The sequence below is a fragment of the Hydra vulgaris genome, chromosome 06 (assembly GCF_038396675.1).
Source record: "Hydra vulgaris chromosome 06, alternate assembly HydraT2T_AEP".
Classification (NCBI taxonomy): domain Eukaryota; kingdom Metazoa; phylum Cnidaria; class Hydrozoa; order Anthoathecata; family Hydridae; genus Hydra; species Hydra vulgaris.
In genome coordinates this window covers 31,260,935-31,275,369 of record NC_088925.1, presented here as the reverse complement: position 1 = coordinate 31,275,369, position 14,435 = coordinate 31,260,935, and the positions used below count along the sequence as shown (strand labels likewise).

The 14,435-nt window shown below is 25.1% G+C and overlaps 1 protein-coding gene across 1 annotated transcript in view; it reads right to left on the bottom strand.

Moving 5' to 3' along the window:
* LOC100209070 (dnaJ homolog subfamily C member 13) overlaps nt 1–14,435 on the bottom strand; it is a 105,905-nt gene that overhangs the window by 45,658 nt on the left and 45,812 nt on the right. The window contains exons 18-25 of the mRNA XM_065799855.1: nt 9,699–9,748; nt 9,578–9,609; nt 9,312–9,493; nt 5,738–5,813; nt 4,957–5,160; nt 4,613–4,698; nt 388–433; nt 240–299 (exon numbers count right to left, since the gene is read on the bottom strand). Of these exons, the coding sequence (XP_065655927.1) occupies nt 240–299; nt 388–433; nt 4,613–4,698; nt 4,957–5,160; nt 5,738–5,813; nt 9,312–9,493; nt 9,578–9,609; nt 9,699–9,748 (736 nt within the window). The remainder of the gene's footprint in view (nt 1–239; nt 300–387; nt 434–4,612; nt 4,699–4,956; nt 5,161–5,737; nt 5,814–9,311; nt 9,494–9,577; nt 9,610–9,698; nt 9,749–14,435) is intronic.

Sequence of the window (14,435 nt, the reverse complement as noted above, 5' to 3'; positions counted from 1 at the left end):
TTTGCAAATTATTATAAATACTCAGATAGAATTATCAGAAAATATTCAGAGGAAATCTTAAGAAATATTTAGAGGGAATCTTAAAAAAATATTCAGAGGGAATCTTTAAACTACAGCAACTTTTAAACCATTAAAAAAAAAATTTATCTCATCATCTTGAAAATACTGAAAATAAAAATAAAAATAATTTAAAGGTCAAATATAACTTTATGATTTTTAAAATAATTATGTATCCAAACCTTATCCATTGAAAAAATTCTCATTTCAGCTTCTAGTGTATCTCTGAGTTCATCTCTTGTCTTGAAAAACAGACAGAATAAAATTATTTTATAATATATTAAATGGTTATATAATATGAAAGTAGAAAATAAAAAATAACAAAATTACCTTAGAATTCCAAATAAGTAATGGTGTACAATGATCAATATTAAATCTGAAAAAAAATTTTCATTTTAAATGCAAAAAAAAAAAATACTTTCATTGTTATATCTGAAAATTATTTTTTTAAAAGAAGAAAAACCAAGAATAATGAGAAAGAAGTTGCTGCCTTAAATCTAAAATGTCAACAAATAAATACACATTATGTCTATACACACTAATAACTTTGACACGTTTATCTTTACTAACATTTTTATTATAATAGCAAAACGGTTTTAAATAAAGTTTTTAATTAAAGATTGAAATTAAAAGTAATAATGAAAATTTTATAAATTTGTATTTATATTATTCAATTATATTTTTTTATAATAAATGTAAATTTAAATTTTATAAGCAACAACTTTAAACGGCCTCTTTAATAAACTTTATATAAGAGTCATTAAAGTTAATTCAACTGAAAAGAAGAAAGATTTTGATGAGAAGAAAAAAAAGATGAACTTTTTTAAAAGACGCTTGAATTAAATAACTTAGATCTTTACTTATGTTTTTATATTATTAAAACGCATTTAAATAAAGTAACAAATCACTGCTAATGATTTTTTATGAAAGTATAAATGAAAATAAATATTTCCTTACATTTATATAAGTATTTATTTTGTTATTATAAATGTCTTTAAATAAAAAAAACAAAATCAACTTTTTTAAGAAATGATTTAATTATTTTTTCTTTTCTTTACATTACTGCGAAGAACTGTTAAGAACCTTTTTTTTAACTTTTAAATGTGATTATTAAACATAGTTGCTACTTTTATCGTTATTACTTTATTTAAAAGGGTTTCACATAATATTATAAAAACATTAGGAAAGATAAATAATTTAAAGTTTTTTATTCCAAACGAAATTTAAATAATCTTATCATTATAGTTTATTATTTTAAGTTTTTTTTGTTTTAGTTTTAGTTATTTTAATTTTATTTTTTTATATTTATTTTAATTTTTTTTTTTTTTTCAGTTTCTTCATAGCTAAGTTAAGATAATGTTTCTTTATAGTTAAGTTAAAATGTATACAAATTTTCAAAACACATCAACATCCGTGGTCAAGTTTTTAAAATCAAATAGTTTTTGTATGGTCATAATATGCTGTGAAATCCCATGCCTTCCTGGCCAAGTCTGATGTTTTAATACTTTGTCAGGGTTCCTCAAACTTTTACAACAGCGTCTATTCTTTGCGAAGCAACAAGAGACTCTCAATATTCAGTCTCTATTTTATGACATCATGCTTTCATTACAGCTTTCCTCAGATCTGCTTATGAGGTTATGTTTTGTTTAAAAACATTTGCTTTCAATTTTACTTAACAGTTTTTGATTAGTTAAAATTAAGTGAATTGTCTGACTATGGGGCCAGAACATTATTTGCATTTTCTAGAAGATGCGCAATTTTATTCGCCCTTCATGAAATAAGAAATATTTTATCTGAAACCAATTTGACAAATTGTTCTTCAAAATTTCCAAATAATTTGTAAAATCTCACCTTGTTGTAAAAAGTAAAAACCACCAAAATTATTGACAAAAGTTGCATGACAAATCATAATTGTTTATTAGAAAGTAAAATGTATCAGGGATCTAAGTGCAAGTTTAATAACCGGTAAACATTGAATTTGTGCTACAAACTGCTTAATTGCACTTCATCTGAGAACATAACATGTCACTACAATTTAACAGTCTGATCCTTGTGTTCTTTGCAAGGTGTGACTTGTGTTCTTGCAAAATTTAAAGCAATCCCAAATAACTTTTTGAGAAAGCCATGGTTTTAAAGTGTTACAGTATAACAGAAGTAAAAGTCCATGGCAAGACTGGCAAGTTTTAAATGCTAGAAGGCAGTTGAGTAGGAATTTAAAAACTTGAAATCTATATATCATTCACAACTAAACAGGGTATCATGTTGTGGGTTTTTGGATTGGTATTTTACACACATAGACTTATAAATATTTTTAGGGTTAAAAAAAAAGTTCAAGAGAAAACTTTTGTACAAGAGTTTTTATGTGGATGTGTTTTTATAATTTATATTTTATAATTTATATTTATATTTTATATATTGATATTTTAACTATTCTTATATTAATATTTTAATATAAAACATTATTTTAGAAACTTATTTTTTCTACCAAAATCACAACATCAATCACAACGTCAATCAAAATACAATCAAAACATTTTAATTCATTTATACTGTTTTTTGCTCTCGAATAAAGCAAGATAAATTTATTAGGCAAATTTAATTTTCAAAATGCCAAAACAAGCTATTTCTCAAAATCAAAATAGGAACTGATAAGGTGGAGGTTTTCTAAATTTCTGCATGAACATAACTGCAAAAGTAACCAATAAAAACAAAGACTTTGCTATTCTAATTGAGCTTGTTCTCAATCTTTTCAAGATTCTGGTGTAAAGAAACTCAAAATTATGGCTATTGTTCAATTTGTAAATGAATCATATGAAAACATAAAAAATATTTTAGATATGTCTGCTCTTGAAAAACTTGCTTTCACAGCAGACATAAAACTGGCTATGAAATTGGATTAGACTCTGTTGCTTTTTATCAAAGCTTGGATTAGACTCTGTTGCATTCACATATCCATGACCCTGATGTGAAACTTCAAAGAATGACTTTAGAAAGCTTTGAATAGACAGTTATGAACACTTAGGATAATTAGATCAAATGTGCAAAACTACCATATATAAAAAACAAAGCTCTCAGCAGCTCAAAAGTTGCATGAACCTTCCTTTGATTGATATTTCAGATGACACAATTGCTCTTGATTTCCTTTCTGTCATGGGACTGCACATCATTCTTGGAATTACCAACCACCTTTTTGATCACTTAAACACTATCTTGAATTAACCTTGTTTCTTTTAAGTTTTTGACTGACAGGTTAAATAAATAGGGTATCAAGAGGCCTCCAATGCATGGAGGGGAATTCAACAGTAATAAATGTCGAAAACTTGTGACTAAAATTGACTTCCTTGAATCATTATTAAGAAGTACTAAGATAAAATTACAACAAACAAAAATAATTGCTGCTTTCAGGGTTTTTAATGAAATTGTAAAATAATGCTTTGGTCTTGATCCCACATACAAATTGCATTCAAAAATCTTGGAATTTCAATCTCTCCAAAAGTGTTTTTTGTTCTCTAGCACATTGCCCAATTTTTTTAAAAATCAGACCAAAAAGCACGACATTAACCAGGAAAATAATCTTCAAATGCTCAGAAGAATTTTTCAAAAGGACTTAGCATTTAAAGTGAACAAGCATAAGAACCCATTCGTTCCGATTTCTTTAGGCAAGAATCTGTTGCTTACACAAGAAATATTAACCATCTAGAATACATCATACAAAATTCAAAGACTGTGTAATTACATATTGGTCAAGACATATAACAAAGAATCAGAAGAAGAAGTAAAGAATAAAAACAATAAATTTTTTTGGAGAACATATTTTTAAGAATGCACTTGTTTGTGAATCAAAGAATCTCTCGGATTTAATGTAATTTTTTTGTTTATTTTTATTTTGTTTTAAACATCTAGAATAATTTACAAATTTGTGAAAAATGAGATAATATGAACAGGATTTATGCTTATTTTATGAAAAATATAGATTCTAATTATGGTTGTTTCAAGGTTTTGCTAAAAATAGTAAGATGGTTAAACTTTTTTAGACTCCCTAGAATAATTGTGAAAATTTGTGAAAAACGCTTCCACATATATGCCTTTAACTCTGGTGCAAAAGTTTTAGGGTTAAAAAAAAGCTCATGAACTTTTTTTTAACCCTAAAGACATTTAAAAGCCTATGTGCACAGGATTTGATGTGCTGAATGATATCATGAACAGTTAGGTCGATTTTATTATTTTAATAATAGTTCATTCAGACTTGCTCCATTAAAAGTTGTAACTGTGCATGTTTAGCAGTGATGCTGAAGCTGCTCTATAATTGTTGTGTTACAATAATATGTTATAGCCATGCCCTAAGGTAATAATGATTGAATTACTTATCTTAATGTATATAAAGCATAGAAGTTGATTTCCGATTGGTTGTTAACTTACCAATCACACATGCAATGTGTGATTATTTAGTGTGTTACCAGCAGCAACATTTTTAAGTAACAACTATGAAAATAAAGTAATAATTTATTTTTTAATTTAATTTTTTCAATTTAATCATTGATTTAAAAAAAATTACTTATAGTAAAAGAGGTCCCAGTTAGCTTCACTTCTAATACGCTGTCTTCGCTTTCTCAAAACAACTGGCTTGTTTTCAATTTTTTGCTAAAATTTTGATAAGATTATAAAGTTACACTAACAATCAGTAGAATTAATTTATTCTTTTTAAGATAAAAAGTATCAACATGAATTTAAAAAGACAAAACATATTGTGATAAATTTAAAGTAAATAAATTATAATTATTATTGGCATAAGTATACAAATACATCTGCAAGAATTTAAAAATACAAATTTAAAGCCACGTGAATTTTAACTTAATATTGAATTATTTATATTATACTTTTACAAATAAAAATAAAAACCTCTTTTTTAACTCCAACTTTATCTTCTACTTTTGACTTCCAATGGGTGAGAAATTTTTCAAGTTGTTTGATTTGCTGATTTCGTCTTAGTTTATTAACTCCAGCCTCTTCAGCTAACTTAAGATTGTCACGAACATGCAATCTATCTATATCTACTTCAGGAACTTCTTCTTTTGATTCAAGAAAATTGAGCAGCCCTACAGGCTAAAAAAAATTTAAACTTTTGAATATATTACAAAATGTTTCTGATTGTTAATAAGTAATTAACTATAGCATTATTTTAATTTAAATTCTTTCTTTTCCATACTGTTTAAAAAAAAATTAACAATGTAAACAATTTACAGTTACAGTTATACCATTTCACTGCTTAACACTTAATAGAAAATAAAATCTAAAAACAACATTTAGATTACTAAAATATGATTAACAGGGAATTTGCCTTTTATTGTTCTGTGAATATTTTTGCTGAATAAAAATCACTATACCAATAGAATGTCTACAAACTTAAACTTTTTATAAATATGCGTAAAGAAGCATAAATATGCATAAAGATGCATAAATATAATCATGGAAAAAAAAAGGTCAAACATCTATTTCTTTCTTTTTCAATATATTTGAAAAGAAGTTTTTTTTCTGCAAAGTAAATCATTTCGAATAGAGATTTTAAAAACAAATAATATTTTTATTGAAAAAAAGTTAAAAATTTCCTATCAGTATAAAAAAATGAAAATTCTCAGCTATTCGCATAATTTCCATGCTATAAACAAAATGAATAGTTTACCAGACATCTCTTGAGTAGAGCCATAGTTGTGGGATGTCCTGTTACCCACAAACCAACTAGGTGGCGACTAAGTTGTCTAAAAAAATAATTTTCTATAGCTAATAATTTTCAAATATTTTAATAAACATAGATCATCCAGGTCATATTTTATAAATCTAGAGAATTATTGGGGTAAAATATCCGGAAAAAATCCGGAATATATTTTCTCTTATATTCCTCTTAATTTTGCTTTTAGCTGAGTTGTTTCCAATTTTTTTAAACTATTCTTTTTTTTTTATATGAGTGAAAAAGCTTAAAAAACAAATATATTCCAAAAATATATAACTAAATTTGTATTTATGGAAAACATTTTGGGTATCTGGAAAAACTAAAAGTTGAGAAAAATATTCAGAAATATCCGGAAAAAGATAATCCCTTTAAAAATTACATTAACCAACAAAAAATTAGGAAATTTCAAGTAAACATAATTCAATACTTAAAAACGTTTTTATTTTTCAATTAACAATGCGTATATAAACAATAAATAATTTTTTTTATCATTGTTTTTTTGTTGATGTTTAAAAAATCAGCACAAAGGTAAATAAAGTTAAAACAACAATTAAAAACAAAAAAATAATAATAAAATGAATAAATGAAGGCAATGATTAAAAAAAAAAAATTGCATAGAAAATTTCTTTTTTAATATAAAAAAAATAGCATAACATAAATAATCACTTGTTTAGATTAATAATTAAAAACTGACAGTATAAGCTTATATATGGAACCCACTAAAAAGTCATGATCAAGTAAATGTACCTGATAATTTAATGCGCATCAAAGTTGTAACTGCTTTTGTAGCTACTAATTTAAAAACTTTTCTGTTGATCATTTACAATTTTTTAAACACAACAAACTAATCAAAATCAATACATTAAACTACATACAAGATAAACATTTGTAATGTTTACAACTAATAATTTACCAGTACACAAAATTAAAAATCAAAGGTAGGCAATCAATTTGACAGGCTAATAAAATCGATGGTCAACTGTTTTTATTAATAATCAATTAAAAAAATTTTGTTAATGTTTGAAATTTTGTTTCATGACAGTAACTGAACTTTGTAAATAAAAATTTACTTTATGCTTTAAAACTTTTGAAACTTTTTCTTGAAATTTATAGATTAACATTTAATTAATAACAACAAAAAATAAAATAAAAACAAGAACTTTATTCAAGGATATAAAAAGCAACCAGTAATTTTCATTGTGCAGTGAATCAAAAGTGTGTAAATAACAAAGAAATAGCTTACATCATAAATAACACACGCCAATGAATTGAATTAAAAGCGTGTCGCATTGTTCGAAACAAAAACTTTGACACCAAAAACAATAAAAATATCTTTTTAAAAATAGGCTTTTTCAAAATATTTCAGTTTAAAATATTTTAGATGTTAGGAATATTTATTCATTTTAAAACTAGTTATTATTAAAAACTTGCTTTTTATAACTTTTTTTAAACCAGCAACAATTCATTTTGGTGGGTTAAAACAGCAATTTTCGTTGACCGCACGTTATTTTGTGTGCTAATTTACAATTGCACATACATACATACAAACATACATACATACATACATACATACAAACATGCATACATTTGATTGTAAATTACAAGCCTAGTAATATCATCAGATTTGATGATATCACTAAGCTTGTAATTTACAATCAAATTCTAGTGATATCAAATTTGATGAAACTTAGAATTTTGAGGATTTTAGATTTGTTTATAAATTAAAGAAGATAGACCTAATCATTGTATAAAATACGCTGGTGATGGAAAAAGTATATTCATATATTATATTAGGTATTAGAATACTACTGGAATCTTTCTAATAGTAAGGATGAAATCATACCAGCTACCTGCAAATACAAACTTTTTATGAGAAGCAACTAGTAAAAAAATACCATTTTATTTAATTCTAAAAATGATTTATAGTAGAATCCATACGAAAGCATAATTTTGACTTTCTTTATTATCGTAACAACTATAAAAAATTCTTAGAGTGGATAAAAACTAAAGTGAGTGTCATGAAAAATCATGAAAATAAATTTTCTTTAATTCTTGATGAAATGGGTTTTATAGTTAATTAAAGTCAGTAGTTTAACTAAATTACTACATAATTATGTACATACATAATTAAGGTGAAGAAATTCCTTTTTTTTTCAGGAGGTTATAAATTAAAATCTCAAATAAGTAATTATTATATGATAGTAAGTAAAAATAAAGGTTGTTGAATGCATTCTGAGTTTAATTTCAAAGGTTAAAATTTGAGTGCTTTTGCACAGAACTATAATATTTAATCTTTTTGAAAGTTTTTATTAAAATATACAAGGTCTCCATTTTAATGAAATGTATCAAGGTCATAAGAAGTTTTATAACCTATATATCTAGCTTAGTTTTACAAAAAATAAGCAAATCAACAAATTTATTTAAAAAAAAAGCTATTTCTATAAATTTATTGCATATAGATTTAATATTGAAAAAAGGAAGATATTATAAGAACATTTTAATTTATCCAAATCAGACTTTTGACTAAAATCATGATTATTTTCTTCATTGGGGTGAATTGACACAGTTACATATTACTATATGAAAAATTAATTTATAATATTCTTTCTTTAAAAGTGGAACTAAATTGAATGGCATACCTTCAATAGTGACTGCTTTATTTAATTGAACTTTTACTTTGCCAGACCTGTGGATTATTTTTTTATTTATTCCAATAAGAATAAAATTGCCATATATTAAACAGTACTGACTACTTATAATTATCTTTTTAGCAATGACACTAAAGTTATCATTAATGGAGCAACATTGAGATATTCAATTAATATAAGGTTATTTGAATTTAAAGTTGTTTTGTTTTTAAAACTTTAAAAACTTTAAAACTTTTACTACACTTTTACTTTAACTTTTATTTTAATTTTTCCTTATAAGTTCATTTTCAAAGTACAAGCAGAAATTAAATTATTAAGTTTATTTTCAAGGTATGAGCAGAAATTAAATTATCAGAACTTAATGCTCTTTTAGATAAATAATATCAAAATTTTTTTTGATTGCAAATATCCATAAATTGTTTATTTAAACAATCTTTTGTATTAACACATTTATTTAGATTTATTACTGAGTCTTTCGTCTTAAAGCTATTGATGATGATGATGCTCTCATAAAAAGCAGATTAGAAGAGCAGCTAACATGGCCATGTTTGTTTTAAGAGAGCTTTTCTGTGCTCTCGCACTCATTTACTCCTGCTGAGGCCTCTATCTCTCTATCTCTCTCTCTCTCTCTCTCTCTCTCTCTCTCTCTCTCTCTCTCTCTCTCTCTCTCTCTCTCTCTCTCTCTCTCTATCTATTTTTTTTATGTCAGCCTAGATTTAACATTTTAGTATAAAATATAATTTATAACTTTTTATGTAAGCAAAAAATGTAATTAATGATTTAAACCACTGATACCAAAGTATTTTATGCTTACATAAAAAGTAATTAATGATTTAAACCACTGATACCAAAGTAAATCATATTAACTAATTAATTACCTATTAGTAAGAAGTCTATTATCAAGTGTACTTGTTGTAAACATAGCAGTGTGTAAATGCCTAGGAAGTGCACCTTCTGCAAGTGCAAGATCTTGCATTCGTGTAGCTATTTCATCAGAACCTTCTTCAATAACAGCTTTCATTACCATTCCTGCACCTTTGACAATAGCTATGGATGGATGCTAAAAGTGAAAAACAAATTTAAACTTAGTGACATTTGTTTTTATTTACTAATACTGTTAAATTAAATAAAATATAAATGTTACCTGAAACAGCCTAAACAAACATCTACCCAAACCTAAAAATAAAATATTAAACACTCTTATAATTTTTAAACTTATTGAAACTTACCAATAACATATTGTGTGAAACAAAATTCAGTTAAACCTGAAACCATTTCAAGAAGAATGTCAAACTGTTGACCATCAGTGGTTTCGCTAAAAAAGATTTTACTACTTTATTTTAACTTTTTTTCTTGAATTTGCTTATAAATATAAAAAAAAATTCAATTTATATATTTATGACACCAAACAACACAAGTAAGTAAGCAGGGCTGTAGACAAGGGGTGACAGACGATACAAATTCACTGGGCCCGGGCCTTTGGGGGGCCCGGGTTTAGTGGATAACTTAGGAAAGATAAAAATTATAATCAATAAATCAGCATATCTAATCACTTTTTATTATTATTACAGCATATCTACAGAAAGGCTAAAATCTTACAAGAAAAATATGAGAAGGATATCAATCATGATCTAGTCGATGAAATTTTGCATTTAAAGTCCAACGGCTAATTTTATTGCTGTAAATTTAATGCCATTGAATTTATTAAACGAAATTCGTAAATTAGAAATTGATAAGTTGTTTCCAAATTTAACTATAATGTTACACATATTCTGTTGCCTTCCAGTTACCGTTGCTGAGGCAGAAAGATCATTTAGTTGCCTCTCAAGAATTAAAAATCAAAACAGATCCACAATGGGACAAAATCGTTTAAATGATCTAGCAAGACTCTGCATTGAATGTGAATTGGCTAAAGAACATAATTTTGACACCGTCATTGAAGAATTCGCAAACAAAAAAGCTCATAAAGTTATTTTTAATTAAAATCTATGTATTTTATATTTATATATGAATAAATTTTAAAATGAATGAAGTAAAAATTATGATATAGTTAGTTTTAGGTGAGGGGCAGGGAGCGACTTCTTTCACCGGCCCCGCTCAAGCTGGCTACGGCCTTGTAAGTAGCCTATGCATTTATTATTTATTTTTTTTAACTGTGCTTTGAAGTAAACTGATTTTTTTTACTGTGGTTTAGAAGTAAACCTATATTACATTGCTATTTTAAATATATATAATGGTACATAATATATATATATATATATATATATATATATATATATATATATATATATATATATATATATATATATATATATATATATATATATATATATATATATATATATATATATATATATATATATATATAATATACATAAACACTAAATATAATTAATATTAGTTAACTATATAGTTAATGCTTAGTTTAATGCTATTACTCATTTGTGCGCGTTTAACATAGAGTTTTTTAATGAAGATTTAGCATGCTTAACCTTTTAATATTTCTCTCTATATTTTTGACCAAAAGATAAGATTTTGACCACAAGAAAAGGTTTTGACCACAAGATAAGATTTTGACCACAAGATAAGGTATTCTTAAATCTTTATAACCTGTTAATATCTGGTGAATTGGTAATAAGATTTAAAATTTTTATATTAGATAATTTGATGACTTCTGTAGTAACAATAAATTAAATTAGTATAGTAACTTTTAAAATCAGGTAATTTATTTAATTCATGCATTTTAATAATAACACAGTTCAATTTCTTTGTCAATTGTATTTAAAGTATATTAATCTGTAACTTTTATTTTTAAGAACTTGATTGTTTTTTAAGTTGATAAACAATCATTAGAAGGTATGCCATTTACAAAAAAAAGGTTGTATTTGTAAATGTTTCTAATTTATATATCTTTCTTAATTTATATATTTAAGTATTTTTATGTGGCATATGAAATGGTAATATGTGTTATTTATTATGTGATTATATGTGTTAAGATTATTTAGGTATATTTTGTAAGTGTTTATGTGTCATAAATGTGTAAATATCTGCTACATATGAAGTGTTTCTATGTGTGTTATGTGTTATGTTATATGTTTATAATTTACATTTTAATAAATATTTCTCATAGCCAGTGCAGTTGTTGCAACAACATCATCAAGTGCTGCCCCAACAGTAACAGGAGTGACATCTGCTAAAATAAATAAGTGATTTGTAGTTTTTATAGGTTATTATAAAAAAAAAACTTTGGAATTTTATACGTTACTTTTTATTTTAGCATTTAGAAAACTGAATTAGGAGCCCACAGGGAGTGCTTGGTCCATACCATAGGTTCATAGAAGTGGACTGTTTTTAATGTTTTTGTGAATTTTAAATAAAGTTTTTAAAAAAAAGAATTTTCTCATTAGAGTTTTGTTAATTAGCTTTCAGTTTCAGAAGTCTTTTTTTAAACAATTGTTTCTTTTACCTACGTTACACTGGTTGATCAGATGTTGTTTAATATATAACTATATATATGTTTGACTTAAAATAATTTTTTTATATATATAAAAGTTAGTATATAAAATGTTATAAAATTTGATAAAATTGATGTTAATCTTAAAAAGTCTTGGTTTTCACACAACCAAGTTCTATATAGCACATTCCAGAACCAAGTCATTTGATATTTTGTTTTTTAAATTTGATATGCATGCATTTTAAGGTATGTTATTGAATGAATATTACAAATAATGTTGTATTTTAAATGTTATATTTGTAATAGTTTTAATAAGTAATTTTATGTCACATGATGTGGTAGTGTGTGTTTTTATTATGTGTTAATATTGTGTTATATTAGACTTTATGGATTTATATTTTGTAAATGTTTATGCAGTTGTTCTATGTGTGTGCTATTATTAGTTAAAATAAACTCTGGATAATTAAAATAAACTTGATAACTCTTGATAACTTTAACTAATTTTTAAACTCCAGTTAAGCGTTTATTTACGGAACTCTAACAAGCTAATATCTTAGTCCCTTCAAGGTTTGAGCTATTGAGAGTTTACTGCAGTATGTTAAGCTATTTGTTAATTTTGTGATGTTATATTTGTAATGTTTTGTGTTGATAAATGACTTAGCTTAACTTAAAGTTGATGTCTATTATTAAAAATGATTATTGGGTTGTTTCATTACTGAAACTGGCTACATATAATCATTCACTAAAAGCCAAGGATTGATTTTTTAAATAAAAAACATATATATTTATCTTGTGATAATTTTTTTAGCGTTGCTTTTTCAAAAAGAGTCTTTAATCCAAACTTGCAACAGAAATCTTGAAACTTTCCCGAAAAAAAACAACAGCATCTTCTAAAATAAGTTTCATATTTATTATATATTTAGTCACATATTTGAGTTTTCAAAAAAATAAATATAGTCCATAGCTCATTAATATGTAATTAAGGTGTAATAAGTGTTTTCAGTATTAATTTTGTTCCATTTTTAGGTCGAATTCCTCCTCTTTAGTTGATTTTTGAAAGTTTTCCTACATAGAATAATTTAAGAAATCTTCTGTACATTGATCATTTTCTAAAAACTAAAACAATTTTTTGTTAATCTTCATAGTATTTACTAAGAGCTACATAATAAAGAGCTACATAAAACAAGAGCTACATAATACAGAGCTACATAAAACAAGAGCTACATAAAACAAGAGCTACATAAAACAAGAGCTACATAAAACAAGAGCTACATAGAACAAGAGCTACTTAAAACAAGAGCTTCATAATACAGAGCTACATAATACAGAGCTACATAAAACAAAAGTTAAATAATACAGAGCTACATAAAACAAAAGTTACATAATACAGAGCTACATAAAACAAAAGTTACATAATACAGAGCTACATAAAACAAAAGTTACATAATACAGAGCTACATAAAACAAAAGTTACATAATACAGAGCTACATAAAACAAAAGTTACATAATACAGAGCTACATAAAACAAAAGTTACATAATACAGAGCTACATAAAACAAAAGTTACATAATACAGAGCTACATAAAACAAAAGTTACATTATACAGAGCTACATAAAACAAAAGTTACATAATACAGAGCTACATAAAACAAAAGTTACATAATACAGAGCTACATAAAACAAAAGCTACATAATACAGAGCTACATAAAATTATTATTAAAATTGCTTTTATAAGTACTTTTAATTATTTTTTATGTTAAATATATTTTTTATATAAGTTTATTTTTTGTTTTTTTATCAAGAAAATGTTTTTTGCTATTCACATTTATATTTATATTTTTTTTCTTTGGACTTATTATTTCGTATGGATATATTGGCCATTTTATATTCTCGTTTTATTTTTATTTATGTATTGAAACCATTTATACTTTTATCACCTTTGGTGATTACGATCCAGATGATTTCTATTTGCTATAAGTATTGATTTTCAGCACAAACAACAGCTATAATAATAATTATTATTTAATTGCCAAAATCAATATTAAAAACAGATTAATTGAAAGATTTTGTTAAGAGTACTTTACAGAAAAGTTTCTATAAAAAATGTCAAACAGATAGAGCTAACTTATTTGACATAACTAGGACCTGTGGCCAATTTTTGTGTCCTTTTTTGCTTTTAAAACAAATCCTAATATCAAAGGGTTTAAAAAAATTAATTCATAGAAAGTTTTATTATAACCTTAAGTTTCCAAAAACACTAGGAGAAAACTCAACGCAACTGACATCTATGTTAAACATACTTTTGTTATGTAAAAAATATTGAAATTAATATTGTAAATTGTTAACCAAAAGTTAAAAATTTTTAAATTGATTAATTTTCTGATGTTCATTTAGTTAAGAGGTTGTCCATAAAGTGCATAAGCTTTTATTTTACCCCCCCCCCCTCTCTCTGCATTTTGTACCCTCCACCTCCCTAAAAGTTTCTACGCTTTTAATCTACCTAACCAACGCTTTATTTATATTTAATTTAGTCTCATTACTTTTAT